At 41.1% G+C, this 15,704-nt stretch overlaps 1 protein-coding gene across 1 annotated transcript; it reads left to right on the top strand.

The window, feature by feature from the left end:
• Positions 1 to 2,349: 2,349 nt before the first annotated feature.
• Positions 2,350 to 4,998, top strand: LOC150090054 (peptidoglycan-recognition protein SC2-like). The gene is made up of 4 exons (XM_090389731.1): positions 2,350 to 2,574; positions 2,746 to 2,932; positions 4,300 to 4,505; positions 4,699 to 4,998. The coding sequence occupies exons 1-4, from the start codon at positions 2,572 to 2,574 to the stop codon at positions 4,840 to 4,842; spliced, it is 540 nt and encodes a 179-aa protein (XP_090245857.1). The 5' UTR covers positions 2,350 to 2,571; the 3' UTR covers positions 4,843 to 4,998.
• Positions 4,999 to 15,704: the final 10,706 nt, after the last annotated feature.

Raw genomic sequence — 15,704 nt, forward strand, 5'->3', positions numbered from 1 at the left:
TGCTGATTAAATATCAACAAGGAACTTTAACCGAAAATGGCAATGACCTTGCCATTGAAACAAAGACTTTTACCACTCCACTAAAACAGTCCACTTGTTGAAAGAACAAGTGGACTGTCTTAGCGGGAGATACAATTCAATGATATAATCGTTGGTTTGCTGATTTCCAAGTTACAATGGAGGCTACCTAAAGGGGAACTGTTTCAATACAAATAGGTTTCCTAACACTCTGTCATCCAAAACAATCCAATCCGAATTCACTTGAGAAACTTGAGAAAGAAGAGCATTTTCAATCTTACTGAAGGATATTATAAATCGTGTTTCTGACGCTATATACCACTGAGTTGAAAATATGTGGCGGAGGGTGAGGCGAACATCCTCAACACGCCTATTGTGGCTTTTCGTTCTTGTACAAGTTTTAAAATACAGTTCTCATTTTCACAAACAGCTATACGAGGGGGGTATCAAAAAGTTCGTACCCTGACCTAGATAAAACATCAGTAGGAAGATCCCGTTTTTAATATAAGTTGTCTACATATTCATTCCCGTAGGTGATCATACACCAGAGGTGGAGACCGGAATCTGAGGAAGGACGCTATGGTTGACAAAGTGGAGTATCGAGCAGTGATCAAGTTCCTGCATTTGCAGGGTAAGAAAGCTCAGGAAACTGAAGAAGAAATGAAAGCTATGTATGAGCAGAATTGTCTATCCTATGACACTGTAAAAAAGTGGAAACGGGAGTTCCAATGCGGTCGTACAGGTGTTTTTGACGAGCCAAGAGAAGGAAGGCCATGAACATCCACAGACAGTGAGACAGTTGCAAAGGTTGAGCAGCTGGCGCTGAGTGACAGACGTGTGACAATTAATTTCGACCCAAATGCAGTGGGAATTAATTATGGGTCTTCCCACAGCATTTTAAATGACCATCTGCACATGTCCAAGGTCTCCGCACGATGGGTTCCAAGATTGCTAACGCCTTTGCAGAAGCAATGTCGAATGCAAAGTTCTCGTAAACTGTTGGATTTGTGTAATGCGGATGTTGAGAATTTTTTTAATCCGTTGGTGACAAATGACGAATGCTGGGTGTACCAGTGTGATCTGGAAACTACAGACATATCAAAGCAGTGGAAGTATACCTCCTAAAAAGACAGAGACCACTCCATCTGCGAAGAAGGTGATGTTGTTCGTGTTTTGGGACAGAAAAGGGGTTATCCTCACAGACTACCTATGTCGTGGTTCCTCACTTACCGGAGAATGCTATAGAAATCTTTTGAAAAAGTTACGCAAAGATTTGAAGGTGAAAAGGCGTGGAATGTTAACTAAAGGTGTCCATCTTCTGTCAGACAGTGCATCGGCTCACACGGCCGTTGCCACCACCAACTCTGTTGCCGCACTGGGCAACAGAGTGTCGAACTACTGCCGCACCCACCCTATTCTCCTGACCTAACACCGCCAGATTTCTTCTTGTTTCGAGAAATAAAGAAAGCATTGCGTGGATGCCGCTTTTATTCGTCTCAGGAAGTCATCAATGAAGTGGAATCGTGGTTTCAGGCAAAAAGTGCGGACTTAAGGCATTAAACAACCGATCCATGGAAGGGAGAAATGTATTACTATACATGGAGAGTACATAGAAAAGGATTAAAGTTCCCGTGAAGTTTCACCTTTCTAGGGCTATTATTTCTAGGTAAGGGTACGAACTTTTTGATACCCCCTCGTACAACTATATTCATAGATTTAAAACATAGCTAGAAAGTTATTTTTTAATTTGTCAAGGAAATCTGTTATATTATTTTAACACAATATAAGCAAGGTCTGATTTCTTCAATAAGCATTCCAGGCGATTATGGCGTACTGAAATAATTAGGAATTTAACAGAAAATTGAATCTGTCCAGGGTTTTGTTTTTTTTTTTATAGATAATAGTGGCTCAGTTTCTTATTTCGAAGCGTACAAGGTCAGGTTATGTATCTATCAAATATAAGAAAAATATATTATAATCAGACTGTTGCACACTGCACATATAATGTGACGTTTCATCCTTCATACCTAATGTGCTTAGTGCAATATCTAAAATAGAGAACCCTAATCACAAAAGGAAACAGACAATTTATCCACGAGGAAAGAAATGCGAACTTCCTCCCCAAATTTCTTAGAAATCAGTCGCACCACCGAACTGTGGCTTCGTGATTTTCAGAGGAGAAGGGTTTTTCTGACGTAATCTTTGTGAACTTTTGTTTTTTTATTGTGAACAAATGCGCTGCTGACTTCCGCCTCAGTTGTGGACTTCCCAACGTTGCATTATAGTTTCACCTAACGAAGGCAAACTGCAGACTCACCTGCTGCATTTTTTCCCCTCGTTCATTGTCCCTATATAAAGTCCATCGATATCTTCCCCTGTCATAACAGATTCGCTCATTCGATTAATGGACGCATCTCGCTACTTACTGAAACTTTTATAATTTATTTCTGCAATTTTTGAACGTTTACTTAAAAAAAACAATGTTTTATAACGTGTTCTACGTTCCTATTTTATCTACCGCAGTTCTACTTGCTTTATTCGTACCTGAATCCCATGGTGAGATAATTGTTTATACAGCTTTCGTCGTGCACATGTAGAGAGAGAGAGAGAGAGAGAGAGAGAGAGAAGAACAACTTCATTTACGAATTTTATTGTTTAATTTAACTTATATTCCATCTGCAGTACAATCAGTTCAATCTCTACAATCTCTATTATGTATACTTCTAGGGTGTCCTGGTGTGGAAGTTGTCAGTCGTAGTGGATGGGGGTGCAAGGCGTACAAAGGGGTCCCTTAAGAATACAGGAGCTGCTCGACACGTATTTATCCACCACACCGCTGGTGCAAGTTGTTCCAGTAAAGACAGCTGTATAAAAGTGATGAAGAGTACCCAGGCATTTCATCAAAACACTCGAGGTAAGAATTTTCTGTTTTTGTTAGGTGCGTTAGCATCTATGCATAATGCGCTTATTGTCTTCACCATGTCCATCCATCGGTCCGCATGTAACAACTCGAATCCCAGTGGACGAATTTTCATGATATTTTACATTTGAGCCTTTAAGAGGTATCTGTGGAACCATTCCAAATTTCATTAAAATTGGTCTAATGAGAATCCGGCAATTATTAATTATTTTTTGAGCCTGCCAATTTTTCATTAAAATCATAATTTTATAATTAAAACGAAATTTTATACTTACCTCTGTTTAAATGATTAATCGGACCTTCCAAGATTTCATTAAAATCGTACTAATAGAAAAAAATATTATTTATTTTTTCATACATATCGCATATACCATAGTTGTTGTTGTTATTGTTTACAAGTTGGTGTTGTTGTTGTTGTTTATTGTAGCTGAAGCACTGGACATTATGTTTATTGAAATACACTGCTTGGAGGAATGAGTGGACAGTGGGGTGGATGCGCAGAAACAAAATTTCTTTTGTTTGTGCATAAACAATTGGTGTTTTTTTTTTGGGCTCTTTTTTTTATAAATCACTATTTGCTAACGCGTCTACGTATTAAGTAATTCGTCTTTCTAAATCTCGGATTTTTTGTCCAATAAACAGGCAAAACGACTACAGACAAAGTATATTAACACTTCATGACATTAACTGTCTTGGCCATTCACGTAAACTGTAAATATTTCTCTCTTTCACTGCCTCCAAAATGAGCTCTAAAGGATCCAGTGTCTGTTCAGCGAAACCAAATTTCGCTACACACCTGTGGCTTAAATGATACATTTTATTAGCATCATTTCAAAATACAGGTACAATTTAATGTCCTGCACCCACCCACACACAAAATATTATGCAATAAAGCAAGCTTATACCACATCATTGAGACTATTTTATCGAAGTGTCCCATATATCTTCCAACAAGACAATGCTCAGTCTCATAAAAGCAGGAAAAGGGAACCTGTGGTTTAAAGCGGATAGAATCAGAATAAATTACTGTAACATTGAAATGGAACAACAGAGAGCTCGACCTTAACCCAATGGAATATCTTTACGATGAACTGTAACGCAAAATTAGAGCAAAGTCAATACATCCCTTAGTGGAGTTCACGAATACTTTAAAGAAGGAGTGGAGTCCAATATTACCCGCCTTCTACCAGAAACTACAGAAGATTTTCCATGACACCCTAGAGTACAGCTAAATACGGACGAAAATACTTTTAATTTCTTTGAATAAATACATTTTTTCCATAAATACAAATCTTCAATGATGTTTGATGGATGATGTACACAAACAGAGAAATAATTCATTTTTATTGCAACGTTTTCAGGTTGGCCAGATATTGGTTACAGTTTTCTCATCGGTGGAGATGGAAGGGCATATGAAGGGAGGGGATGGAAGAAGGTAGGAGCCCACACCGTTAACTACAACACGGATGGCGTTGCTTTCTCATTTATGGGAAATTTCGAGGGAAAGACTCCGAATGCAGCTATGTTGAACGCTGCAAAGAAATTACTCCAGTGCGGTATCCAAAAGGTAATTATTTTAAGTTTCTTTTCCATGTTTATTAATGCCTTTCAATGCTATTTGAAGCCGAACTAAAGAAACATTGTGATATTAAAAATATGACAGGTTTTGTTATGTGAACGTTTCCCCTCATTTCTTTACAAAATAAAACACTTAATCATTTATTTGTATCGAACTGAACTATATTTGTTTTGTCCAATAGGGGGCAATCGTTAAAAACTACGAACTGCATGGTCATCGCGATGCAGCGTGCACGGCTTGTCCAGGAATCAGACTCTACAACATCATCAAGACATGGCCCAGATTTAAAGGTGGAAGACTGTCAAAATACAGATGTTCTGGATGAAGATAAATTCAATCCTTGGTACCCACAATGACACCATATATGGGAGCAGAAAATTAGCTATTGTATTTCCAAACGTATCAGGTTTAGAAATATAGGCAATGACACCTGCTTTGATGTAAAATATATGGGAGTCCGGGATCATTTATGGATGTATTTCGCGAGGATTTTTATGTGAACGTTTTTTTAAAGTATTAATTTATGCGATTTACATGATTACAATTGATCTGAAAAACTTTGTAATAAATATTCCATCGAATAAACATCTTAAAAGTAATCAGGGAGCCAAAATTATTTAAAACGTTACCATATACAGAATGATAGACTCGAATAGATAGCTGAGATGGAGGATGTAGCATTGTTGATGGGACTTTGCTGCATTCTTTCTGTCACTCGAATTTGGAGGCTAAGCAGCAACGAAATTACAAATTTAATTTATATTGTAAATTCAATATGTTTATCAACCTATGATAACAGTAATCGAGGTTTTATTTCAAAGTGTTGTGAGTCTTCTATTTTTTCCCTTCCTTCACTTTAATATCAGTCTGTTTTGCGGTGTACAGAGACACGCCCTTTCTCCAATGTGCAATAAGTGTAGCTAGAGCATCATTTCTTTGCGTGTACAAGAGAGAGATTTGGACGAAGGGAAACCTTCATTTATTAACCTTCCACTGAAAACTCTCATCTTTATGTCCCAAAATATATAAAATCTATATTTTATTATTATTATTATAAATTTCAATCTATTTCCCCGTTATAGGGAGGATTGGTTGAAAACCCACTGGAAGATATGCTGAGATTTTGATCTCTAACCAAACTCAATAATCATTAGTAAAAACTGAAAAAACTTTAAAAAAACAACTTCCCTTTTTTTGTTTGAAACTCCATCGTTTGTTAATCTCTTAAGTATACCACGATCTCCAGAGTAACCAGAAAATCTTCCCTCATAGTCGACGATCGCGTCCCATCGTTGAAAACCACTAACCCAAATCAATAAATCTCACGAAGACGGTCATTAACAAATATACTGTTCGACAAAATTATCAGAACAAAATCTTTTTCATTAATATTTTATTGTAAACACTATCGCCGAAGGCGAATATTTGATATTTAAGGTATCCTGGCATGCAAATTTCGAGTATCCAATAGAAATCGATCTATCATCTTATAGAAAAGCACATCACGCAAATTATTCATGCTTATAAAAGCATGGGTTGCGACAACAACACTTCATTCTCGTTTTTTGGCTTGCTCAGTGGGATAGCCACATCTCCAGTACTCATGATGGCAAGTCATCGTAGTTTAAATGATTCTTTGAGATGAAGGGCCATTGGACGACTTGAAACCGGGCAGTTGCAGGCGAAGGTCGCAAGTTGGCCTAACGTGTCGAGCGGTGTCTTCGCGGCACCATGGAAGCCGATTCAGAAGACAGGAACCATTAAAAGAAGAGCTGGCCATGATTGCACAAGGGCTACGTCAATCAGAACAGACCCTTGTCTGGCCGAACAGCAAAACGGAACCCTGCGATGTCCTATCATCAACTGTCTCTTGAGGTTGCTGCGGCCACAGGTGAAAACATTTCCAACTGTACTGCGCTAATTGAGAAGACTCAATTCAAGTGTACGCAAGGAAGCCCGGTGTTCGTATACGATACACAAACCACCGCAGAGCTCATCGATATTGGTGCCATGAACGTGTGACTTGGAGCCCTAACAAATGGAGTACACTTCTGCTTTCTGATTAGTCCCATTTTAGCCTACAAACAGATCCCAGACGTTATTTCGTCTGGGGACAACGAGAAATGCGGTAGAATTCCTCTAAAATAGGACAAAGGGACATTTACGGTGGGGGCGGTGTTCTCGTATGGGGCGGAATAGTGATCAATAGCCGCACCTCTCTTCATATTTTTGAGAGGGGTGCCGTAACTGCTCAAAAGGTACCGAGAACAGGTCCTCGAACTCTGTTTGCTACTTTTTAGGGGTGCGGTTGCCGAGATTTTCTTTTCATGCACGACAACGCCATTGTGTATCGACTTGTGTAATGTGACCTTTCGGTAATTCTTATACAACCCCTATAATGTCCCTTATACCTGTCCAAAATTCCTTCGAACGAGCTTTTGATACTGTTGCATATGAAAGACTGCTGTACAAATTGGAGCAATGTGGCAACAGTACACATTAGTAAAGTTACTGGTGTGGATAAAGTTACGGCTGAGTGGGAGAAGAAGGAGAATGATCAGCAATGGGTACTTCTCTTCTTTTTGGATTAATATTAATAGTGGAGTCTTTTAGGCTTCGGTGCAGGGCCTGTTTGTGTTTTCTGCGATTTTTTGTTTTAATGATGCTGACGAAGGCCTATCAGGTTTAATATATACGTTTACAGATAATACACCGATGAGCCAAAACATTATAACCACCTATCTAATATGACGTTGATCCTCCACGTGCACTCAAAACAGCTTGTACCCGGCGAGGCATGGACGCTACAAGATTTCGAAATATGTCTTGTGGTATCTGGTACCAACACGTAACCAGCAGATCCTTTAACTCCTGTAAGGTCCGTGGTTGAGACACCGCAGATCGGAGTTGCTGTTCCAACACAAACCACAGATGCTCGATGGGATTGACGTCTGGGGAATTTGGAGGCCAGGGCAATAGAGTATAGAGTATTTTCGGGTCTAACGGCACCAGGGATTTACCCCATCTCCGCGTATTTTCTTTGTATCGAGGACAGTACTCTGTCAAAGTCAGAGATTTAAAGTGTGTGGATCATGTGTTGTGTAATACGTTGTTCATTGCCCATTGCCCATTGTTCTTCTGGCTTGTTGGCCGCCAGGCCTCTAATGGGACCGACGTTGCCATACTCTGCCACGGGAGGCCAGCCAGATGTATCCATTTATTCATTTGTTTCTCTGGCAGATCCTTCCAACTACTTTCCAGAGATTTCGGTGGCAAGGACCTAAAAAAAAAAAAAATGTATACGGTATATCGCGGTTCAGTTTTGCCTAAGTTGGGTTTGTACGCTGAAAGGATAATATTAGTGTCTGAAAAGTCGGGCTAAATTTTGATGTTGATAAATTTTGACGTGTGGGACTGTGCACTGTGAAAGATAAAATAAGGGGGAGGGGAGACTGAAGACTGGGGGGAAGAAATAGAAATAAGGGGTCAATAGAGAGATGGCCCTTTGTAATCAGTGGGACATGCCCATGCCTCACTAGAAAGAAAAGAGGGGAGAGGAGAGGAGGCAGGCAAAGCCCCCCCTCCCCCCCGGGATTTGGATGTAAAGCTCTATGCAAGGAAGCATGGAGAAAGGGGCCATGTGACTGCCCCATTCATAAATATCTTGATGGTCGCTCCAGATTAAGTCACGTCTAGGAAGAGGGCCTTCAGGAATTCGGACAGAGTCCAGGCCAGTGTCTTGCAGTTGTGGTAATACCATCACTGGGACAGATGGAATACAGTGGCTTAGCCTTAGCAGTTTGGGTTTTCTTCAACGATTCAAGTGTAGATGAGGGTCCCAAGGTCTTGTCAGTTCCAGCCCACGTTCCCAGCTGCTTCGTTCAGTTGTTGCCTGGTTGGGTTTCAGGGTTATCATTGTCGGGTCCATCTTGAACCTGTGGAGGTGCTGGTGGTGGCGGCGGCAGGGTTTTCATCCTTGTGAATAAATTTTGGGCGAAGCTTGAGAGCAGGGTGTAGGTGTTACTGTCCTCAAGTAGGTATTGCCCCTTTGGGGTGAAATGCAGCAGAGTTATAAGTCTAGATCTTAGATCCTCGTATATCAGGCAGTCATGTATCAGGTGGTCCCAGGTCTCCTGGGCACCACAGGCACATAGTGGGTTGTCGGAGATGCCAAGCAGATTCAGCTTGCTGCGGAAAGGGCCATGGCCCGTGAGGAGGTAGGTTATTAGAAGCCCTGGGGAGAACCAAGGGGGCGATGTGGGGTATGTCTTAGCAATGTTTGGGAGAAATTTCCGGGTGATGGCTCCCTTTGTGGATTCAGACCACCTTGTCTGCCATATTTGTTGGTGATAGTTATTGAGCCTGTCTTTTTCCAGGGATCGTGCGTTGGCTGGGTTTGAGGTGAAAGCACGGAAGGTGGTGGAACGTCCTTTTCCAAGCAGATATAGAATTCCAGCTCGAGCGACCTCGAGGTACAGGGGCAGGAAGCCAGTAGGTACCTGCAGGGCATCGGTACTGGTGGTGCAGCACGCCCTGGAGACCATTAGAAGGAACTGCCGCTGAATGATGTTCAGTTTCCTGCTTCCCACCACTGTGGCAGCTCTGTGAAACCAGAGACTGGAGCCATACTTGATCGCAGGTACAAACACTGCTTTATAGTATAAAGCCAGGGTATGCTTCTTTAATCCCCACTCTCGACGAGTTACCGTAGCAACCATAGCCGTGTAGTTTTTTATCTTTTTCTGGAGATAATTTAGAAGTGGGATGAAGGAGAGCTTTGGGTCTATGGCAACCCTAGGGAGCTTCAGTTCAGATACCAGTTTGATTGTTGTGCCATTAATTTTGATTTGTGGTGGCCTCCGGGGATCCAGGTGTCCCCTGATCTGGATGGACTGTGTCTTTGTGCCTGAGATTTTGAGATGATGTTTCTGTACCCAGCTCTGCAGGGTAGTGCCTGTTGCCTAATCGCTCCAGCTCTGCTCGGGAGTCAGCAGCAAAGATAGGGAAAGGTCATCCGCGTAGGCTAAGGTCTGTACTCCGGCTAGATCTGGGAAAAGCAAAGTAAGTATCTTTTCTCCGTGAAGTATATTAATGCTCAGTCATCTAACTAGTTACAACTGGAATGACCTGCAAGAAAAGCCAGTAGACGAAGCTTTAGAAATAATCTCTAAAAAGCTATACCAAACAGCATTGGAAGAAGCAGCAAAAGAAATCAAAATATCTGAGAGAACAAAAGAATGGTTCAACCCACAACTGAAAGCAAGTTTCCTCAAGAAGCAAAAACTGTATAGAAAATGGCAAAGAACGGGTCATCCCGCTGATCACATTCGTTATAAGAAGGAAAGAGCACATTTCATCAAAGGAAAACGACAGGTACACTGATGTTGTTCATAACAAATTAAAACAAACAAAAAAATTACGAGCAACAGAAATAGCACAGCGCACATTACTGAATGCATTTTCAAGGAATGGGCTAATAACAGTTTTGGTAACCCTCCTGGACTGAATCAAACTGACACTACTGATAATAGGAACAAAATTTTGGACCTCCTGAAAGATTTAAACAAGCGAATCTATTCGACAAGAGAGGAACCAAGAAGACCTCCATTGAGTGAAATACAAATCACCAAAGAGAGCGTAATGAAAGCAATCAACGATCTGCCCAATAAGGCTACTGTTGGATCAGAAAAATTTCCAATGTTCATCCTTAAAATAAGTAGCCCATTTAATAATAATTATTATTATTATTATTAATATCAATTTATTTTCCGAAGAAATGTCCCTTTACAGCTATGCAGCTAGAGGACATGAGTTACATACAGAGATAAAACAAAATACAGACAAATACATTGTATACAGAGCCAGATAAAATACACGGCCTTAAACAGCCACTGGTGAAGATACAAAAACATAAAGTTACAACAAATACAAAAACATAAAGTTATAACAGATAAAAGTGCATACGGATACATCGGAGCGTGGATAGTGCGGCATCACAGAGAGTCCACCTAGAACATGACTAAGGAATACATGTCTGCAAGAATGGAAGCTCTGTATGTTCTGTCCTTGAAAAGTTTCTCAACGTCTATGGCTAATCTATTAAATATCTGGAAGGAGTTGTGTGGAAACATGTTGTCCAGGGAGGACATGCTACGCAGCTTTGATCTGTATGGGGAGCTGTTGGACTGGCATCTTCTCCTGTCGGACGGTCTGGCGATGATATCCCAAATATCGGGTGACTTCAGTTTTCCGGATAGAAGCTGAGAGAGGGTAAGAAGGTTCCTAGAGATGATGAGATACCTCCAAGGAAGCGTATTAAGATTGGTGACCAGAACAGATTTTGAGATTGTAGGTGTTAGCCCGGCAACCCTATTTAGCCATTTCAAGATCCAGAATTCCAAGGAGAGGAACCTGGCTTGGTATGATGAGGGTGCTGAGGACCATATAGTCGAGGCATATAATGGAATTGGGAAAATGCAACGAAGAATGTATTTGATGATAAGGTCCGGGTTATGGAAGTTGGAGATCTCTTGTTTTACTGCCCATAAAGCCGAATATGTTTTCGTTCGAGTGGCATTAAAGTGAGGCAAGAAGGTGAGGTCTTTGTCCCAGATGATACCCAAATCTTTATGTCGGGTGACTTTTTTAACTGGAGAGTTCGCTATAATGATGTTCACATCGTTGGTATTTTTCTTCTTGGTGATAGAGAGTTCTGCAGTTTTCTCTTTATTAATGGATAGTCCAATCGCATGAAGGTAGTTTTCCAGTTCATGAAGCTGTCGGTTGGAGCTCACGGTAATAGACTGGAGAGACTTGGGGCATTTTGTGATGATGATGAAGAACTTAATATCATCTGCGTAGGTGGTAAAATTAGTACGGTTTGATAGGAAGGGTTCTAAAGATGCGGCGAAGAGGGCGGCAGAGAGAACGCCCCCTTGTGGGAGCCCTCTGGAGCAGAGAATATGGTGATAATGGTTTTGATTTCTGATCCATAGGGTCCTGGACTGAAGGAGTTTCCTAAGGAGAACTAGGATGTTACCAGAGATTTTGAAGTAGTTGCACAGTATGGTACATAATTCATGGGTGGACAGATTGTCAAAGGCCGCCTTAATGTCGAGGAACACAATATCCAGTTGCTCTTTGTTGCTTAAGGTACTTTCAATTCTGAACAGTGTGTCCAAGAGGTTGGTGATCGTGGAACGTCCAGGTAGAACACTATGGAGGTATGGAGGTTTGTGGCTGAACATGTGATGGGTGAGAGCAGGAAGTATGGCTTTTTCCAAGATTTTGAGGAAAGTGCATCCTACGGAAATTGGTCTGTAGTCATTAGGCGATTTTGGGTTAGACTTTTTTGGAACGGGAGAAACATAATATGTGTTCCAGATAGCAAGGTACACTCCTGTTACGAGGACGGAATTGAATGCATCAAGCAAGAGGTCAATGATATATACACTACATATTTTAATCATGAAAATAGGGAATCCATCCGGGCCAGTGGTAGACTTGTTGGGAAGACTGTTGATGACCTCAGTAAGGCGTTCCTTTGCGATGGCAATTTTATCCAGTGATGTCTGGTTAGCTGGTGGATTAACTCGAATAAAGGGGTTTGGAGCAGATAGGGGCTTAGTTGCGAGCGAGTTAGCCCATGCGTGGAAGATGTCAGTGGTCATGGGGGACTGTTGGTTCTTGTTGGTGAAGATTCTTTTCCTTACTGCACATCTATCAGGAAATTATCAGGTCAGGAGCTTTCCCGCAAGCTTGGAAAAATTACATTGTAACCCCAATATCAAAAATTAAAAACCCAAAATTGGCTAAGGATTACAGACCAATTTCTGTTAGTTGCACCCTACAGAAGGTATTCGAAAAAGTACTGCTTCCCACCATCAATCAACACTGCTTCAGCCATAGACCACCACATTTACACTCAGTCATTTCGGGGAGATCAACAATAACAAACTTACTGGAAACCCTTTTTCGCGTGCAGAGAGCACTAAATGAGAAGAAACAAATTGATATTATTTTTTTGGATATCTCCGCAGCCTATGACAACGTCTCAATTCCAGCGCTCATTGCGATTTTAATGTAAGAGGAAATTTGTTAACTATAATAAGCAGCCTGCTAGAACAAAGAAAACTTACTGTTAAGCACCAAAAGCTACAATTTTCCTTTACTATCTCGCGAGGAGTGTCACAGGGGAGAGTTCTTTCGGCTACCCTCTTCGCGGCCGCCCTGGAGCCGTTTCTTGCACGGTACTACAATTTTATAACATATGCTGACGATGTAAAATTCTTCATCACTTCCAAAGACCACGAATCAGCAGAAGGTTTTTGCCAGATGGCAAATAGCACAATCCGAGAATTTGAGAGCTACCTGGATTACATCGGGCTCCGTATTAATGCACAGAAGTCTGCCCAAATGACCATAACTTACAAGCAGAATAAAAATGACATCTCGATCTCTGTGAACGGGTCTAATGTGGAAAAAGTGCACTCTCACCTGGACCTGGGTCTTAAGTGGGATGAGAGACTCACCTTTGCTCAACACTTCGCCCATATGAAGACAAAAATATTCGCTGCTTTATGGACTACTAGACAGGAACTGGTAGGAATTAGGGATCCTCAGCTAGCGACCAAGTACATTTTAATGTGTGTCCTGCCAATTGCAATGTATGCCTCGCAAATCTGGTCTTCAGCTCCAGATTCACATTATAAGTCCGTCCTTGGGATCGAGTACTGGTTCTTGCGATGGCTTAAAAGAGTTGCTGGCCACCCTTTTACTATCTCAAGGGCCATTCTCTACTCAAACCTTAACATCACACCCTGGATGCAGCGGACAATTAACAGGAACATACACACTCTTGCACAAATGCTCACAGGCAGAGTGGATGCTCCAGTCCTGGATAATATTCTAGTCAAACTAGAATAATATTCTAGTCAAACTAGAATAATATTCTAGTCAAACTAGAATAATATTCTAGTCAAACTAGAATAATAATATTCAAACCTGGATAATATTACTGGTAATAACAGCAATAATAACAAAATCTAGACAAATTAGGCAAATGGGCAGAGAAGTAACAATTGAAGTTTAACATTCACAAATGCAAGGTACTGCATATGAGGAGTAGTAATCCCAGATTAACGTATCGACTATGTAGTGTCGCATTCAGGGTACTGGAAAACGAAAAAGATCTGGGGGTAATTGTGCAGTACGATATGAAGTTCTTTGAGCAGTGCAGACTTAAAGGTCCTGTATTCAGAACTGAATACTGGCTTCTGCATCTCCTTCCCAGATTTCTGTGGTATACAGAATTGTGGGATATAATGAAGTCTGTATGTATATCTGCTAGCTATATTGTGTATGAAGAGTAGTTGCCGCTTCGCTCTTCATCGAAAGTAGTCGGAACGTTTCAGTAGATGCTCCATGTGGACTGCAAATCTGAGCTTCGGAACAAAATATAGCCCGAGGTGTTTATGACTGGTGGTAGTGGGTATTGGCGACCCTCCAGTTTTCGGTTGAGTGACAGTAGGTTGGATTTTCATAGAAAATACCATAACTGTTGATTTGTCTGGGTTGAGGTGTAGGCCGAAGTTTTTCAGAAAACTGGCAAGTGCTAAGGCTCCCGTTTATGCCAGAAGTAATAAGAGATATGTCCTCAGGCGTTGGTATTTTATTAAGTATCATCTGCATACACTAAATAATCAATTCGAGAGCATATGAAGGGGATGAGAATCGCAGTGAATTGGAGGCCGGAAAGGACCCCTCCTTGTGAGACACCAGTAGTAATCTTCCGGGTGAAGGTTCTGTTTTGAATGGTTAAGTACATACTCCTATTCAACAGTAGTGCCCTAAGGAAAGTCAGTAGATCTTCAGTAATAGAGCTGAGGTGTTTAGGCTATCAATGGTGGCTTCGATTCTGCATTTATTATTGCCATTTAGGATTTGGTTTCAAAGGCGCCAAGTAGGGCGTCTCGTGCTGCTAGAAGGTTGGATACCGTGAACCTATGGGCATTGCAGAATGAAACTACTCCGAGGTTTTGTGGATAAGAATCTTAGTTAGGATTGGTAGTAGCCATCTTTTCCAGAATTTTAAGGAGAGTGAACGAAGAACGAGATTGCAACCGGTCTGAAATTCTTTATCGGAGATGGTGTTTCTTCTTTAATATTGGCCTTACCAGGTATTTGTTCCATTGTTCAGGGAAGTCTGTTAGACAGTATTGCGTTGTATATGCTTAGCACTGGATATATTTTATAGCTTCAGAAATAGAACATTTATAGAAATTCAAGTTTTTATTAAGGATCAATAGAAAAATTGTAATGCACATAAATTTATACAAATTACAATACTACCCACTGTTTGTCTGTCTCTTTCTCTCAGCTTATGATGAACCATGAGTGTACGTGTACATAAAATTCATCTCTCTCTCTCATATGCACAACTTTCGTAAAGATAATAGAGGTTTAAATTACTATTTCCAACTACTTTGTATATTTACAAGGTTATGCTATATATATACATACACTGTGCTGCCACTTTATTAGGTACACCCCTGCTGTGCACACAAATGGTTTCTCCCACAACGTTGCAAGTCACATGACCACAGTTGTGTATATAAATGCAGCAGAATAACCTTTCTAGTATCAGTTAAGCGTACAAACCGTAGCACGAATGGGGAAAAGGAGTGATCTAACGAACTTCGAATGTGGCATGGAAGTAGGTGCTGGACAAAGCATCTCTGAAACGACAGTTCTCCTGAACTTTTCACGCACCAAAGTTTCAAGGGTGTATCGAGAATGGTGCAACGAACAGAAAACATCCTCCCAACGGCATTCCTGTGGAAGAAAATCGCTTGTTGATGAGAGAGGTCAGAGGAGGATGGCTAGAATTGTGCAAGCAAACAGACGGAGCACAATGTCGCACATCACATCACATCAGAATACAACCTTGGTGCGCAGAACAAAATATCACAACGGACAACTAGTCGCACTTTGTCGCGAATGGGCTACAACAGCCGACGGCCACATCGCGTACCTCTGTTATCAATGAAGAACAAGAGAGTGCGCCTCCTGTGGGCACAGCAACACCAGCACTGGACTATCGAGGATTAGAAAACAGTTGTTTGGTCTGACGAGTCGAAGTTCCGGGTGCATCATGTTGATGGAATGCTCAGAATTTGGCGAAAAAAC

This window comes from Mastigoproctus giganteus, chromosome 2 (genome assembly GCF_048544385.1).
Source record: "Mastigoproctus giganteus isolate SK-2022 chromosome 2, ASM4854438v1, whole genome shotgun sequence".
NCBI lineage: Eukaryota > Metazoa > Arthropoda > Arachnida > Uropygi > Thelyphonidae > Mastigoproctus > Mastigoproctus giganteus.